The sequence below is a fragment of the Atractosteus spatula genome, chromosome 20 (genome assembly GCF_055471065.1).
Source record: "Atractosteus spatula isolate fAtrSpa1 chromosome 20, fAtrSpa1.hap1, whole genome shotgun sequence".
Classification (NCBI taxonomy): domain Eukaryota; kingdom Metazoa; phylum Chordata; class Actinopteri; order Semionotiformes; family Lepisosteidae; genus Atractosteus; species Atractosteus spatula.
This window is the reverse complement of record NC_142725.1, coordinates 17001589-17014797: the sequence shown is the minus strand read 5'-3', so window position 1 is coordinate 17014797 and position 13209 is coordinate 17001589. Positions and strand designations below refer to the sequence as shown.

Genomic DNA, 13209 nt, shown 5'->3' with positions numbered 1-13209 from the left:
ACAGGCCTTGGTAGGTTGTTGTTTACCTTTGTGTAAACAAAGTAAGTGCCCCCTGTTCCCAGTTTTAAAAGCACTCATTAGCAGATCGTTACTTGTGCTGTGCAGGTACAGGTGCTGTACCAGTGCGTTCTGCTCATTAACACGTGGGGATTCCAATTTCGGACACTATAAGTAAATAATCAGCAATTCCAATTTTTTTTTTAGAAAAGAAAGGAATTCTTGCACAATTAAGTTCAGAATGTAACGGATTAAAAAAAAAGATTCAGGGTAGCATAACACATCCTGTTTAACAGGACCTGTAATCCATTGTCAGAGAGTCAAGGATAGAGCTCAAATTTAAGTCTAAGAAACAATTGAGATTAGGCATGAAGTTACCAAATGAAGGTAATTAACAGCCCTGAAGGTTTCCGTCTTGCTCGACACCTCGGCCGCGCTGAAGACAGAGCCCAGCGACACCCCCATCGCCCTCACTCGTGCGACTCCGGCACCGAGGGAACATTTTTATTTTCATCCCCGTCTCAGGGTGACCAGTACTGTCTGCTCAGAAAGGCGATTGACATCTTTCGAGTGAGAAGCACCCTGTGCACGTCAACAGTGCAGCCCTGTGGCGGATCTCAGCTCCCAGCGCACGGCCGTGACAAGCTCCCCGCCCCTGACAAGAACCATGCAGCCTGTTTACTGCACTACAGCGGGGACGAAATACCAATTTTAAATGGATCACAAGAAGAATAAGGAGTCAATGCACCAGCACGAACAATATGATCATTTCGCCATTAACCAAACGAAGCCTGCCTCCCTGCAAGCTTGTGAATCAATAGCCTGACATCTTGGCTGCAGACGAGCTCGCACACAGCAGCGCTTCGATCACTCAGACTCTGCAGCTCCTCTGGGGAGCCGCTGTACAGTGAGTACAGCACATAATAAATCACATATCCCCTGAATAAACGTATTTTTAATGAAGACCTTCATTGATTGGTCTTTCTTGCTGAAACGCCCTGCTTTTGTTGGCTTAAATCTATACATCATCATTTACATCCATCAAGATAGAAAACCCCTGTACATCACAAAAATACCGTCTTCTAACTTATTTTTTAACATAAAAAGATGCCAGGATGCCCACAGTTGCATCTGAAAGGCAGAGTCACTGGGCAGGGTGCTCCAATGTGAACCCACACATCCGTCCCTGCTCCTTCGGGCCGATTCAGATCGGCTGGCCCTGTGTGTTGGAGAACAAGCGCATGTTAGATACTCGCACACCAGAGGCTCACCGCGCCACAGATACAGGACCATTATCCATCCTGGCCTCCCCTGGGCCCCGGCGGGACCCTGCCTCTGCGCCTCACTCAGCGGAGAACAGGAAGGACAGGTCCAGCAGACTGAAGCTCTACAGGCTGGATCAAGAGCGACCATGAGGAAGCTTAATTGCGACGTTCCAGATCCTGGATACAGATACTGAATTCCAAATCACATAAAAAAAAACATGTAAAAAAAAAGACAATACCTAAAAGGAGCTATTTCACACCCCTTTCTTTCTCTACCCACTTGGCTTTTAAATTATTTGCTCACAGTCTGGGCTGTGATCTTCAAATGGTGTCCTTGAGGACCTCAGTGTCTTGACTGTTAGTGCTCAATTAAACAAGTCTTTGTTCTCAGTGACAGAAATAGCTGTTTACATTTTTCCCCTCCCTTACAACACACCACACGAGAGAGCTCTGATGAGTTTACGGCAGTTCAAAGGCTCTCCCTGGGGTCCTGGGACGGAATGAGGCCCCTTAAAAAAAAAAACTGCATGACCTTCGTTCTTCTTCGCAAACAAGAGGTGTGACTCTCACGTGAGATGGATGAGCTCCGACCCCCTGGACTTGTGAAAGACTGGGCTCACGGAACTAACTCCCAGAGCATCAGAGCGACAGCGAGCAGGAGGGAGGCTGCAGGTACTGTACAACATGAGCGGTGGGACACAGGTGGCTCAGGATCTGCGCCTGTGACTGGAAGGTTGCCGGTTCAAATCCCGCAGCCGGCAGAGGAATCCTACTCCGTTGGGCCCCAGAGCAAGGCCCTTAACCCCAACTGCTCCAGGGGCGCCGTACAATGGCTGACCCTGCGCTCTGACCCCCAGCTTCTCTCCCTGTCTGTGTCTGTGTCTCATGGAGAAAAGCTGGGGTATGCGAAAAGATGAATTCCTACTGCAAGAAATTGTATAGGGCTAATAAAGAAACATTACATTACATGAATACACAGTGATGAACACATAAAGGGACGAGCACACGAGTAAATGAGCCGCGTCAACAGCAACCACAGCTGAACTGCAGTGCCCCAGGGCGGGGGCTCTGCCCGGGAGGTTGTGTTTCCGAGGAGACAGAAGGACTGGGCTTAGGTTTCAGCGCAAAGAGTTCAGAGGCTTGGCGCAGCACAGAGGCGGCTGGTGTGGTGAACAGGGAAGCATGGCTCTCTGGCTCGGGCTCGGAGAGACCTCACATCCGAGAGCGCTCTCACAAGCCATCACAAGACAGGCTTCTGAAGGGCTTCTGGCCTGGCAGGATGCCAGAGACTCAGTCTTGCCTGTTGAAAAGCCTCACTAGAGGACGGTTGGTGTGTGTGTGTGAACACATCCCGCTCACTTTCCACAGCAGGCACACTTGAAAGGGGGCAAACTTGAAAAGAAAAATCACTACAATCTTCTCTGCAGCGCCCGTGTAACTGATTGTAGATTATTTTGATCAATATGAGTTCACCCCCTAGAGATTAAAGGCGGCACCTAGAGAAAAACCCAGACCAGATGACGCACAAGGCACCCGTTCACAGACCGGACCTCGGACAGGGCCGACTGCTCACGGCCGCCATGGAAACAGGACCCGCCAGGGACTGGACTCTCCCTGGACTCCAGCCCAGGACCCACGAGCTGGAGGCCAGATGACCGCTGGACACACAAGGCCAGTCTGAGCCACAGGACGAGCATTAACGGATCCCTGAGCTTTTGTTAATGTAGGCAGGCAGTTAGAGCACACTGAACGACAGGGGAGCAAAGCTTCTCCAATGGCTGATTACAGCTTATCAGCAAGAGCCTAGGAAATTGAAAACAGGAACAGGAGGCCTGATCTTCCAACATCTTCAACCGCATGACCAGCAAACGATATTTCCAAATGACCACCACAACTGGAGAGGAGAGTTTCAGTTTTCTACAGTGCTGTACCAGGAGACGTAAGACATCCAGATGTTGGTAGTGCAAGATACTGCATCTTCATGGCGAGAGGAGAGAGCAACACACAAGCTTTTGGAACTTTTGTGGTCACAGCCCATTCACACCAGCACCGTGGCCTGTCGCTTGAGTTACAAACTGTCAAGTTTCACTCTTCTGTTTCTCCTTGGTTTGGTTTCGAAATCAAAAGTGGAAGTTAACTAAGCGTCGGGGAGCTGCTGCTGCTCGGCTGAGGTGGAGAGAGGTTTTTCAGCATTTCCATTTTTTTTTTGTCTCGCATCAATCTTCATAATCTAAAGTGAGAGAAGATGTTTTCGCAGGCGACTCTTACGGTATAAAAAAAGATAAATGCATTGCATGTCGAGTCCAGTTACGAGGGAGAAGGATTGGAAACCCGGGCACGATCCCCTTGGTTGAAGCCGGAGAGCGTCGGTGCAGGAGCAGGCTTCCTGCAGTGCAGGCGCTGAAACACCCCCCTGTGTTTTCTGTGCCCCGGCCCCCCGAGCCCGCACAGAGCTCCTCTCCGACAGAGGATCGGGGTGTCCACACGACGCCTCTTCCTGTCCTTGATTAGTGCGACCGCGGCGGACTTCCCTGTTCTTGGTTTTGTAATGAGGTGATTATCGAAAGAGTCGGAAGAAAGGAGGTAAAAAGATTAAAGCCTCATTATTTGTGTTTTGCTTGGGTAGCTTGAATTCCCACTGGATTTTGCTCTAAGCTTAAAAACATCTTAAAGCCTAGTCCGATGGGAGTACTCTTCAATGCACATCCTGGGTAAAGATAACTAGATCACCGTTATCCAGACGCACAGAGACAAAACAGTTCCTTTTCTTCTGGCAGTAGAGAATGATTCTACTTTCCTCCTGACTTGTAAGCAAAAAATAAAGTCACAAGGTTCATTACAGTGTAACTTTTTTTTTCCACTTCTGCTGAACCAAGCAAACACACACACATAACAGAAACCCGCCTGATGGTACAGCTCTCACTGTGGCCTGTCGAAAACACACTGAATCTCTTTCAGTCAAGAGGTGAACTAGCAACCCAGCAGTGCAGAAGATACTGATACAAAACGTCATCAAGGTCTCTCTCCTTTTCAAATATTTTTTTACATTTCAACTCAAACAGTTCAGTTGGCAGTTTTATGAGGTCCAGTGATGAAGTGTCTAAACTGATTATACAATATGCCTCCTATACAAAGAGATCCAAATAAAACATTTCACGCACACTCTGCAAATAAAAGACTATCTTCAGATTTCAAATGTTCTTTTACTTACATTTCAGCAAAGATTATGGCATTTAAACTCGGATTTTTAAGGAAATCTTGGAAGGCTGTCAAAAAATAGAAAACATTTAGCAATTCAATAGTAGTGCAGTAATAATAAATTATATATCGCTAACAACATAATGGCATCATTTGTCATACACCAAAGTTCATAATTCTGTGTCTGATAAAAAAAGAAGACTGCGGTGTTCATACAAATCCCACCATTTAATATGGAGCTCAGTTCAACATGTTTAACCTTTTCTGCAGACAGGCAGTATTTTTCCTGCACGAGACCACTGTGGTTTTCTTTGGTTTCCCCTCTTTCATCTCTGTACTGCCTGGTTCCGATATCAAAACTGGAAATAAAAAACACGTCAGTTTCACAGCTGTCAATGTGAGCTGCTTCGTACCTTTGGAATTCTGGGAAAACATTCTGCGCGCTCACCTCTGCAGCTGCGCAGCTGTTGCTGCGGCTGCGCAGTGCGTGACTGTCTGGGAGCAGGCGGAAAGCAACATTTGGTTTCGGGGTTGACCTATTTCGGACAGGAACGAATTTTTTTTTTAAAATCAATAGGAACGTTCAGTGTTTACAAAACGCTGAAAAAAACACAGCACACAATTATTAAAAACTAGCAATAATACAGAGATGTTTTAAATGACAAAATAATAATAATGCCAGATAAAGGGATCCATTAGCTATGTGAAAATAAAACCAAAGTGCACACAATTTACTTTTAGACGCAGAACGAAATGGCTGTCTGTCCAATTCACTGATCATCAGGCCTGCACAGACATAAAATTAAAAACCAAGTCTAGCAATTACTGAGACACTAATATTATTAATCACCCAACTGTAAAAGCAGTAACACAATACGCTGTGCGTCATGCTGTGGGGAAGCAAGCCCCCATCAGCGTGATTACTCTTTCAATTTTTAGAAGTAAAGGCACCTGTTTATGTGCTGTGAGCAGTTCTCGGACTGCACCTGCTCACATTACATCACTGGTCAAACGTGTTGACTAAGCAGCTGCAAAAACAGGGCTATGCGCAGGCCCAGCCCACCGGATGAATCACGGCCTACTGTGCTGCAAGGAACCGTAAGGCAACATTTCAAAACCCTTGACCCTATTGTAACCAAACTAGCTAAAAATATATATATATTAGAGTCATTAAAATGTACAAACATATAAAACGATCACAGTTATCTACTCAATCAAGGTAGAGACACCTGCAGGGTGAGCAGCACTGAAGGGTGAGATCCACAGGGAATCCCGTTTTTGGAAAGGAAGACGTCTGGGATTCCAGATGCGACATTTTTGGCATTTTTTTACAGTTAAAAAAATGAAAGGGCGCCAATGTAACCGCAAAAAAAAAATCTTTTCTCTGTATCTTTTCTCTACAGATACATCACCTCAGAGCCCCCAGACTGTAGTGCGTATAGTTAAGCACTCCGATGAGCGGACTGATGCAACTTGTCCATTATTTTAAAGGGATACAGTTTTGCATTTTCTGTAAAATAACCCATCACTTTTAAAAAAAGTGTTGTTTTTTTTAATTGCTCTCATACTATTGTTCGATTTATATTACGTATTGCTCTCAGTTCGGTTTACAAACAGCAGATGGAAAAGCGCTTAGCTGGAGGATCTCGGGAGCGGACCGTATCGACGCGCGCCCCATCAGCGCGAGTCCCAGCAGCCCAAGGAGAGCGAACTAAGCAGAGTGCCACTGCCACACTGCGGCGTCGGACAGTGGCGAATTAATTGCTGATACCGGGGGATGTTGGTGCCAAAAAAACAAAACAAAACACACGCAAGTTGCAATTTGTGCAGACATATTAAGGAAAAAAACAACGGAAATGACTTTTCTCTCCCTGTGCTTCTGTGCACACGGCTGGGTGACGGTGCTGTGCGGCTGTGCAGTGCAGTGTCAGCAGGAGGCCCCTAAGGCACTTGTGCAGAGGCTGGCCCGGGACGAGAGAGCGTGGTGCGTTCAGGCCCGGTGCTCGTGCGCCCCGTGTGCAGCCGGAGTGTCCCTGGGGTGCGCCGGTGCTCAGTACTGCTCCGCCCACTCGGGGGGGCTCATCTCGCCCCTGTGCGGGCCCCCCCGGCCCGCGCCGTACCTGCAGCGGCCGCAGCAGCACAGGCTGGCCGCCAGCCGCGCCCGCAGCAGCTGCGTGAAGAGCACGAACGTGATGCAGTTGGCGGCTCCCTGGAAGGTGTTCCCAATCCCCTGCGGGAGGAAGCACAGGACCGGGAATGGGCAGGGCGGCACAAGGGCGGAATCCCGCCACACGCTTCCTCCGAAACGCACGCCACCTGAAAACATGGCGGGACCTCCCCCCCTCCCCCGCCCTTGCTTCATTCTGCAAGCCTACAGAATGAACGTCAGCCGTCTGCCTGAGCTTCTGCGTCAGGCTCTGCATGACGGTCAAGCCTGGCCTACGATGGAAGGGGCTTTGTCACCAGGGGTTTCCTAGTTCAAGCCACACCGCTCCACCCCGGCCTACGACGCATTACAACAAAAAGTCCTACAGTCTTGAGCCAATGGTGCTCTGAAGCAAACGTTTCCCAATCTCCTTGTTTTGGTGGGCCGCGCCTCCCGGGGGAAGTACTCACGTGCAGGGTCACCAGGACTGCATTGTGTACCGCTGGGGAGCCGGACAGCAGGAGGAAGAACCGCACGGTGCTCCAAACACGCAGGGCGATGAAGATGATGGGGATGAGGGTGAGCTTCCTGTCCGCCAGGGAGGAGCGCGAGCGGGACAGCGGGCTGTTGGCCAGGATGGGGCGGTACTCCGACAGCGCGGCATGCTGGGAGGCAGGTTGCACGAGGAAAAGCAATGTTATCATCGGAAGGAAGCTGTACATCTGGTCATGAGCTGCATCCAGAGGGACCGTGCGCGTGCGGCAGCTAACTGCACGCACCTCTAGGAACTCCCTCTACAATAAGACAATTCAATTGTATGATGAAATAAAACATTAGAAAAATATTCAACAGAGTTCCATTACAAATCTTCAAAGTTAGCAAATTGTCTACCCTTTGCATGAAGCAATACTACAAACAGCAACTGAACATTCTGCAGACTTGGTGTGGAAAGAGTTATGAGCTCACTGCTGATTGCAATCTAAACCCTGAATCCAGAGGTGTTTCCTCTCCAATTCCCATCTTCCTCCCCAAGTCTTACATCAAGGCCCCCAGTTACACATCCCCAGGTAAGGGTGCAGCTCTCTTATTCTCTCTTGTTGCAAAGGCATCAAACAGAAGCCAGGTTTATGAGCTTATTGAGCATCACTTATCCCCGAGCAGGCAGAGAAAGCATGGTGGGGTGTCGGAACACCTTTACAGTGACCGTGACCAAGCACACCAGAGGGCGCACACATCCCTGCCTGCCAGCAGGGGGGGGCAGTGCTGCCCTGCTGAGCTGGGAGGGGGAGTGGCAGCTCACCGCTCTGCTGATGTGCTTCTTGATGAGGACGTAGAGGACGGGCAGCGCCAGGTAGGCCAGCAGCTCCCAGATCTTCCCCGTCAGCAGCATCCACAGCACGTGGTCGGCGGCCTGGATCCGCACCCAGCACCAGCCCACCGACACCTCGGAGGCGTCGTAGCCGATCTTCTGCAGCGCCACGGCCGCCACGGTGATGCCCAGGGGCACGCCCCAGCTGGGGGAGAGGAGGAGGAGGAGGAGGAGGAGGACAGGTGAAAACCAGCTCCGCTTTCAGCAGATCGTTCTCAGCCAGTCCCAGGAGGTGCTGCGACTCAGAGCATCAGGACACAACCGCTGCATCTCAGCCAATCTCATTCTGGACTGTCGGACACAGGCCCTTCTAGAGCTGTGGTGACAATGCAGGTACTGAGGAACAGGCACCTCCTGCCCCTGCCAAAAAATACCCCCTGAAAAAGATGGACTTTGTCCTTTGCATTTCATTATAAATTAAAAGGGTTTCAGTGAAAATGTGGCTTGAATTGGCTGTCACCCTCCCCAAAACCCGTTTTCTGAGACTGTGCTGGCTCCCACAGACGCACGCATGTCGCTGTGCTCAGGAAGGGGTCTGGTACTTGCCCGTGTCACATTACCAGTTCTGTGGTTTTAAAGAATAACCCACAACAACGAACCAGACTTCATCTGGAGCAACCTGACTCGCACAGCGTCGTGAAACGCACAGCTCTCGGCCGCATGCGAGAGTTTTACGGTGCGTACGAGACGGGGAAGTTGGGCTGACAGAGGGTAAATCAGACGTTTCTGAAAGCCCTGCTCGCAGCTTGTACAAGACGGAAAATCCCTGCAGGTACTGCAGCAGCCAGTCTGCCAACTGACCTCCTCTCTCCTGCCAAAGAGCATCACATGGGCACATCAGAGAGAAGCAAGCGAGGGGGGCAGTTAGGAGAGTCACACAATCCCCCCACAGCATTTCGTTACTTAATCAGAGACAGAACAGACGGCAGCTACCGGGCTGTCATGCAGCTGTTTAAGTGGGTCTGTCCTGTGCAAAACAAGGAGCCGGCATGATACATCACGAGCCCCAGCAGGACAGCAGGAGTGGAGGTTACTGCAGAGAACACAATCGTGTCGACTTTCGATCAAAAGCGACCGAGCCAGATTTAGAAGCCAGAACTAATCGGATTAGCGGTTCCTACTTTTTTTTTCTGGTTTTAAAACTGGATTCAAAATTGAAAAGCTGTCCAAGTCAACGGGAAAGAAAATCAAACAATGTCACAGGGCAGGACGAGAGCTGAAGTCTGAGAGGAGCATTCATCACACTGGGCACCTTTCAGCCTCCAGCTCCTTCAGGCTGGAGACGCTGGCAGAGGTCACGTGGCCAATGTTTCTTGAAACCCAGACTACTTGAGGTATGAGGGCCGAGTACTGCTCATTTTCCCCAAAACTGCTCCTTATCTTTCATCTGCCCTGCTCCTCCATCCCCCAGTCAAAACGCAGGATGACTGTCCACTCCCGAGCAGCAGCCTGACACAGCTGCATAGGGGCTACAGGGCCAAGCCCGCCTCCTGATCGCAGGTGAGATAAGGAACAACACAACTAGGTAAATGCTGTGGCTGAATCCACTCCGTATACACAGTCAGAAAAGAAGCAAGAGCGCGTTGTTTGCCGGAGCCAGGAGAGCCTGAGATCAGTTAAGTGTCACACTGTACCTCAAAGGAGACCTCGTCTGAGGGGTCATTTGCGATGTTATGACTAGCAAGACAAAAACAAAGTCAACGTCTTTAAAAATCACAAAGCTGTGCTGTTCATGCCAAATCCTTCGCCTGAAGGGTTAAAAAAAAGCAGTTAGACAAGTTTCTTCCTTATGCATGAGACTGCACTTTTTTATGACACTGAAAAGCATCTGAATGCAAAGAAACAGTTCAACAGTCAAACTGGCGGCACTTTAAAATCCCACTAATGACCCGGCCATTTACCTCTCAAGAGGGCTGCGCAGAGCCAGAGTCGGGCTCGAGGACACGGGAGGACAACATGCGAACTCCACACCGAATGTGCCCCAGCCTGGACTCGAACCCGAGTCCCAAGACCTTCAAGCTAGCAGCGTTAACCCACAACACCGTAAATTAAAATGCAGCCTCTTTTAAAATTTCATGTGAATTATTTACGTTCAATGTGGTGACATTCTTAAGTCGAGAAAGACGTACAGTACTAGCAAATTATTAGCAAATCTTTCGGTTTTTTCCTAATATTGCTCCACCATCTGAACACACACTAAAAAAATATATCCATCACGGTTACAAGATTAATTATTAATTAATTAATTTAAGTCGTTGGCAGCGGATCCGTCTTGTTAATAAAAACTTGACAAATCAAGTTAGGACAACCGCGTTTTCGGGAGAAACATTCGAGCTGGATGAGGAAGTTTCGAATAAACTTCTGGATGCAGTTACACTTTCACCCAGCAGCTACCAATCACAGAAAATACGACAGTTTGGTCTTTATAATGGCCGAGACCCATCGCTGTCAGGCGACAGGAACAAAGACAGGACACGACACCGGGCTCCCTGCCCTCCGCAGTACCTGATGATGTGGAAGAACAGCACCAAGCTGTCGGCCAGGCTCTGGTTAGATTTGACGATGAAAATATAGAGGTACACGGCTATCGCCACAGTCCAGAAGAAGGAGCTGGTGTTGGCGAAGGTGGACACGGCGCCTTGCAGGACACAGTCCCAGGAGTCCGTCTCGAAGACCCGCAGGACGCCGTAAAAATAGGACACAGCGGACAGCAGGTCAGCAGCGGAGAGGAACACCAGCAGCTTTCTGGGCTTGGTCCTCAGGTCCTTCCAGGCGACGTAGGTGACTATAATCAGGCAGGAGCCCAGGAAGGACAGCAGGCAAGATGTCAGGATAACCACCTGCTCGTAAATGTACACCTCTGTCCGGTTATCGGCCATTCTGTTTCGGACTCGGCTCTCCCAAACTTCTCGCTTAGCGCAGCCTGCTCGGGCGAGTGCCAGCCCTTGCGTGCGAGGCTGACAACATGCGTGCGAAGCGAAAAGGTCACTTGATTTCAAGTTTTTTTTAATACTTGCGATATCGATTTCCCCCCCCCCCCCTCTCCCTCTTCCAAGACGCTGGCAGATGTCTTCCCGTAGAAAACACAGCGCCGACAAGGCTACATCTGCTGCTCACGGCGGTGCGAAACGAAGGCTTTAAGGGCGTGTAGTCGGGTAGTCATGAAATAAATCTTCAAAAAAGTAGCTAAACCAGACCGACTCTGCCCAGGAAGTCCAGGAAGCTACAACGCTAAGCTTTATTTTTTTTTTGGAAAGTTTTGTTACTCAGATATGTGACTGCAGAGGGCAGATAGAGACGGTAACGTCTCACCCACGGAGGTTTTGCGGGTTTCTACTGCCTGCTTGCGTCTCCCTTTGCCTTCACAGTTTAACCCGGAAACCAGACTCCCCCCCCCAAAAAAAAATTCGGCCCCGGCAGTCGTGCGATTTCTTCATCGCCGCCAGAAAACTGTGCTGCACACGGCCGCCTGTGTCCGTCTCCCCCCGTGTCGGTGGTAACGCCGATCTCCGGGTCCAGAAGGCTGTCTTGCAAATGTAACGCCTGTGTTCTCCGAGGCTCTGAGCGTCCGGACAATAAAGCAGAAAAGACAGTCGTCTTGCACCGCACCGCCTCCTAGCGGCCGCAGCGGGGGACTGACCACAGCCGAAAGTGACCAAGCGGGTTTCGTGGTTAAACGCGCTGTCCGAAAAACGCCGATATCATCCCCTCTCACTTCTTTAGCAGAGTTTTTAAAATAGGGACATGATAACAAAACACCAAAATCTGCAATTTTTTTGTAAGATTGTAAAAGGAGCGTAGAGAGAGAGACACACAACGGTAAACGGGTTTAAAAAGCAAAAACAACCAGACACTTGTTTAAAAAAACTACTAACGGGTTTTAATCTAATTTCCTATTCGTTTTAAACAGCCAGCCTCAATCTTCTCGGCCTCATTTAATTTAGCGCAAAAAAAAAAAAACCCAACCGAACTGAAATCGCTCCGCATCTGGTTCATGCGGTTATGTGCTGTTATGTAAACTGGTATCAGCTCGAGAACTTCCGAAGATTAAGAACCGCGACTGTTTTGGGAACTTTTGAGGGCGACGGTTCCTACGCGATAGTGCTGAACAGACCAGCAGCGCGCCTTCACATACACTCGACTAATTATAATCATTGCTTTCATCTGCAGGTCCTGCTTCTCCTACGCGCCAGGCGGTGGTGTTTTGTCCCTGGTAGAGAATTCCCCGTCCAGGGGACCGGGAATTCAGTGCGCCGGGACAAGCGGACCCTCGTTCGCACTCCAGTCGATCCAAATCGCTTAATTGTACCTACGCGTACCCCGATCTACCTACGTGCGTCTGCGGGTTTCTTGTTTTTCTCCTCTCAGAACGTTTGGGATTTCCTTTTGCTTTAAAAAACAATAGTTGAGAGGCGACCCCCAGGACGTTTTCAAACGTAAATTCAGTAAATTCCTGTTCAGTTAATTGACTTGTTGTTCAGTGGTTCAGTAGCTCAGCAGGACAGGACCCCTGTAGAAATAACTTGATTGGTTATTGATCCCCAAGAGGGATCTCCTACGCGATAGTGCTGAACAGACCAGCACATACAGCACATACAATCTGGAGTTGTAGATTCCAGGATCTGGCAACCACAGCCACAACCACATAGGTGCAACATGCAGATCCATAGGTCTGCCGGCAACCACAGCCATAGGTGCAGAATTACAGGTTCCTTAATTATTCGTTTAATTATAATTAGTAGTCAGTAAATAGCCAGATAATTTGTGGTGGGGACTCCCCTCCACCACCAATGTGCATCTACCTCACAGTAGATGTACACACATAGAGGGGGATTATTAGTAAAGGCAATGGGAAATTTGGCCAGGAAACGCCCTGGGATTTTTAATGACTACGGAGAGTCTCATCCGAAGGACGGCGCCTGTTTACAGTATAGTGTCCCCATCACTATACTGAGTGAGCACCCCCTGCTGGCTCCATTAACACCTCTTCCAGCAGCAACCTTGGTTTTTCCCAGGAGGTCTCCCAGCCAGGTACTAGCCAGCCTCACACCTGCTTAGCTTCAGTGGGTTGCCAGTTGTGAGTTGCAGGGTGATATGGCTGCTGGTCTAGTGGCCTCCTGATATAGCAGTGATATAGCTGCTGGCTGAATAAGTCGTCTCAGTAGTAGATGCCACATAGTCCACAACTTGTAGATCGATAAACGCCCTTTTAAATTAGGTGAGGTAAAAACGTG

At 49.3% G+C, this 13209-nt stretch overlaps 1 protein-coding gene across 2 annotated transcripts; it reads right to left on the bottom strand.

Moving 5' to 3' along the window:
- Nucleotides 1-4447: 4447 nt before the first annotated feature.
- Nucleotides 4448-11552, bottom strand: gpr157 (G protein-coupled receptor 157). Of its 2 annotated transcripts, none has more exons than XM_088938348.1 (4): nt 10481-11552; nt 7907-8120; nt 7077-7271; nt 4448-6690 (listed from the first exon to the last, which is right to left on the bottom strand). In XM_088938348.1, the coding sequence occupies exons 1-4, from the start codon at nt 10852-10854 to the stop codon at nt 6511-6513; spliced, it is 963 nt and encodes a 320-aa protein (XP_088794474.1). In that variant the 5' UTR covers nt 10855-11552; the 3' UTR covers nt 4448-6510. The 2 variants fall into 2 exon arrangements, with proteins under 2 accessions (XP_088794474.1, XP_088794475.1); XM_088938349.1 differs by having other exon boundaries at nt 4448-4819; nt 10481-11546.
- Nucleotides 11553-13209: the final 1657 nt, after the last annotated feature.

Excerpts from the sequence above, each read along its gene's own strand:
- gpr157 (XM_088938348.1), bottom strand. The coding sequence starts at position 10,854 with ATGGCCGATAACCGGACAGAGGTGTACATTTACGAGCAGGTGGTTATC. Across the intron at positions 8,121-10,480 it reads CTGTTCTTCCACATCATCAG|CTGGGGCGTGCCCCTGGGCA; the intron begins GTACTGCGGAGG and ends CCTCTCCCCCAG. Across the intron at positions 6,691-7,076 it reads CAGTCCTGGTGACCCTGCAC|GGGATTGGGAACACCTTCCA; the intron begins GTGAGTACTTCC and ends TTCCTCCCGCAG.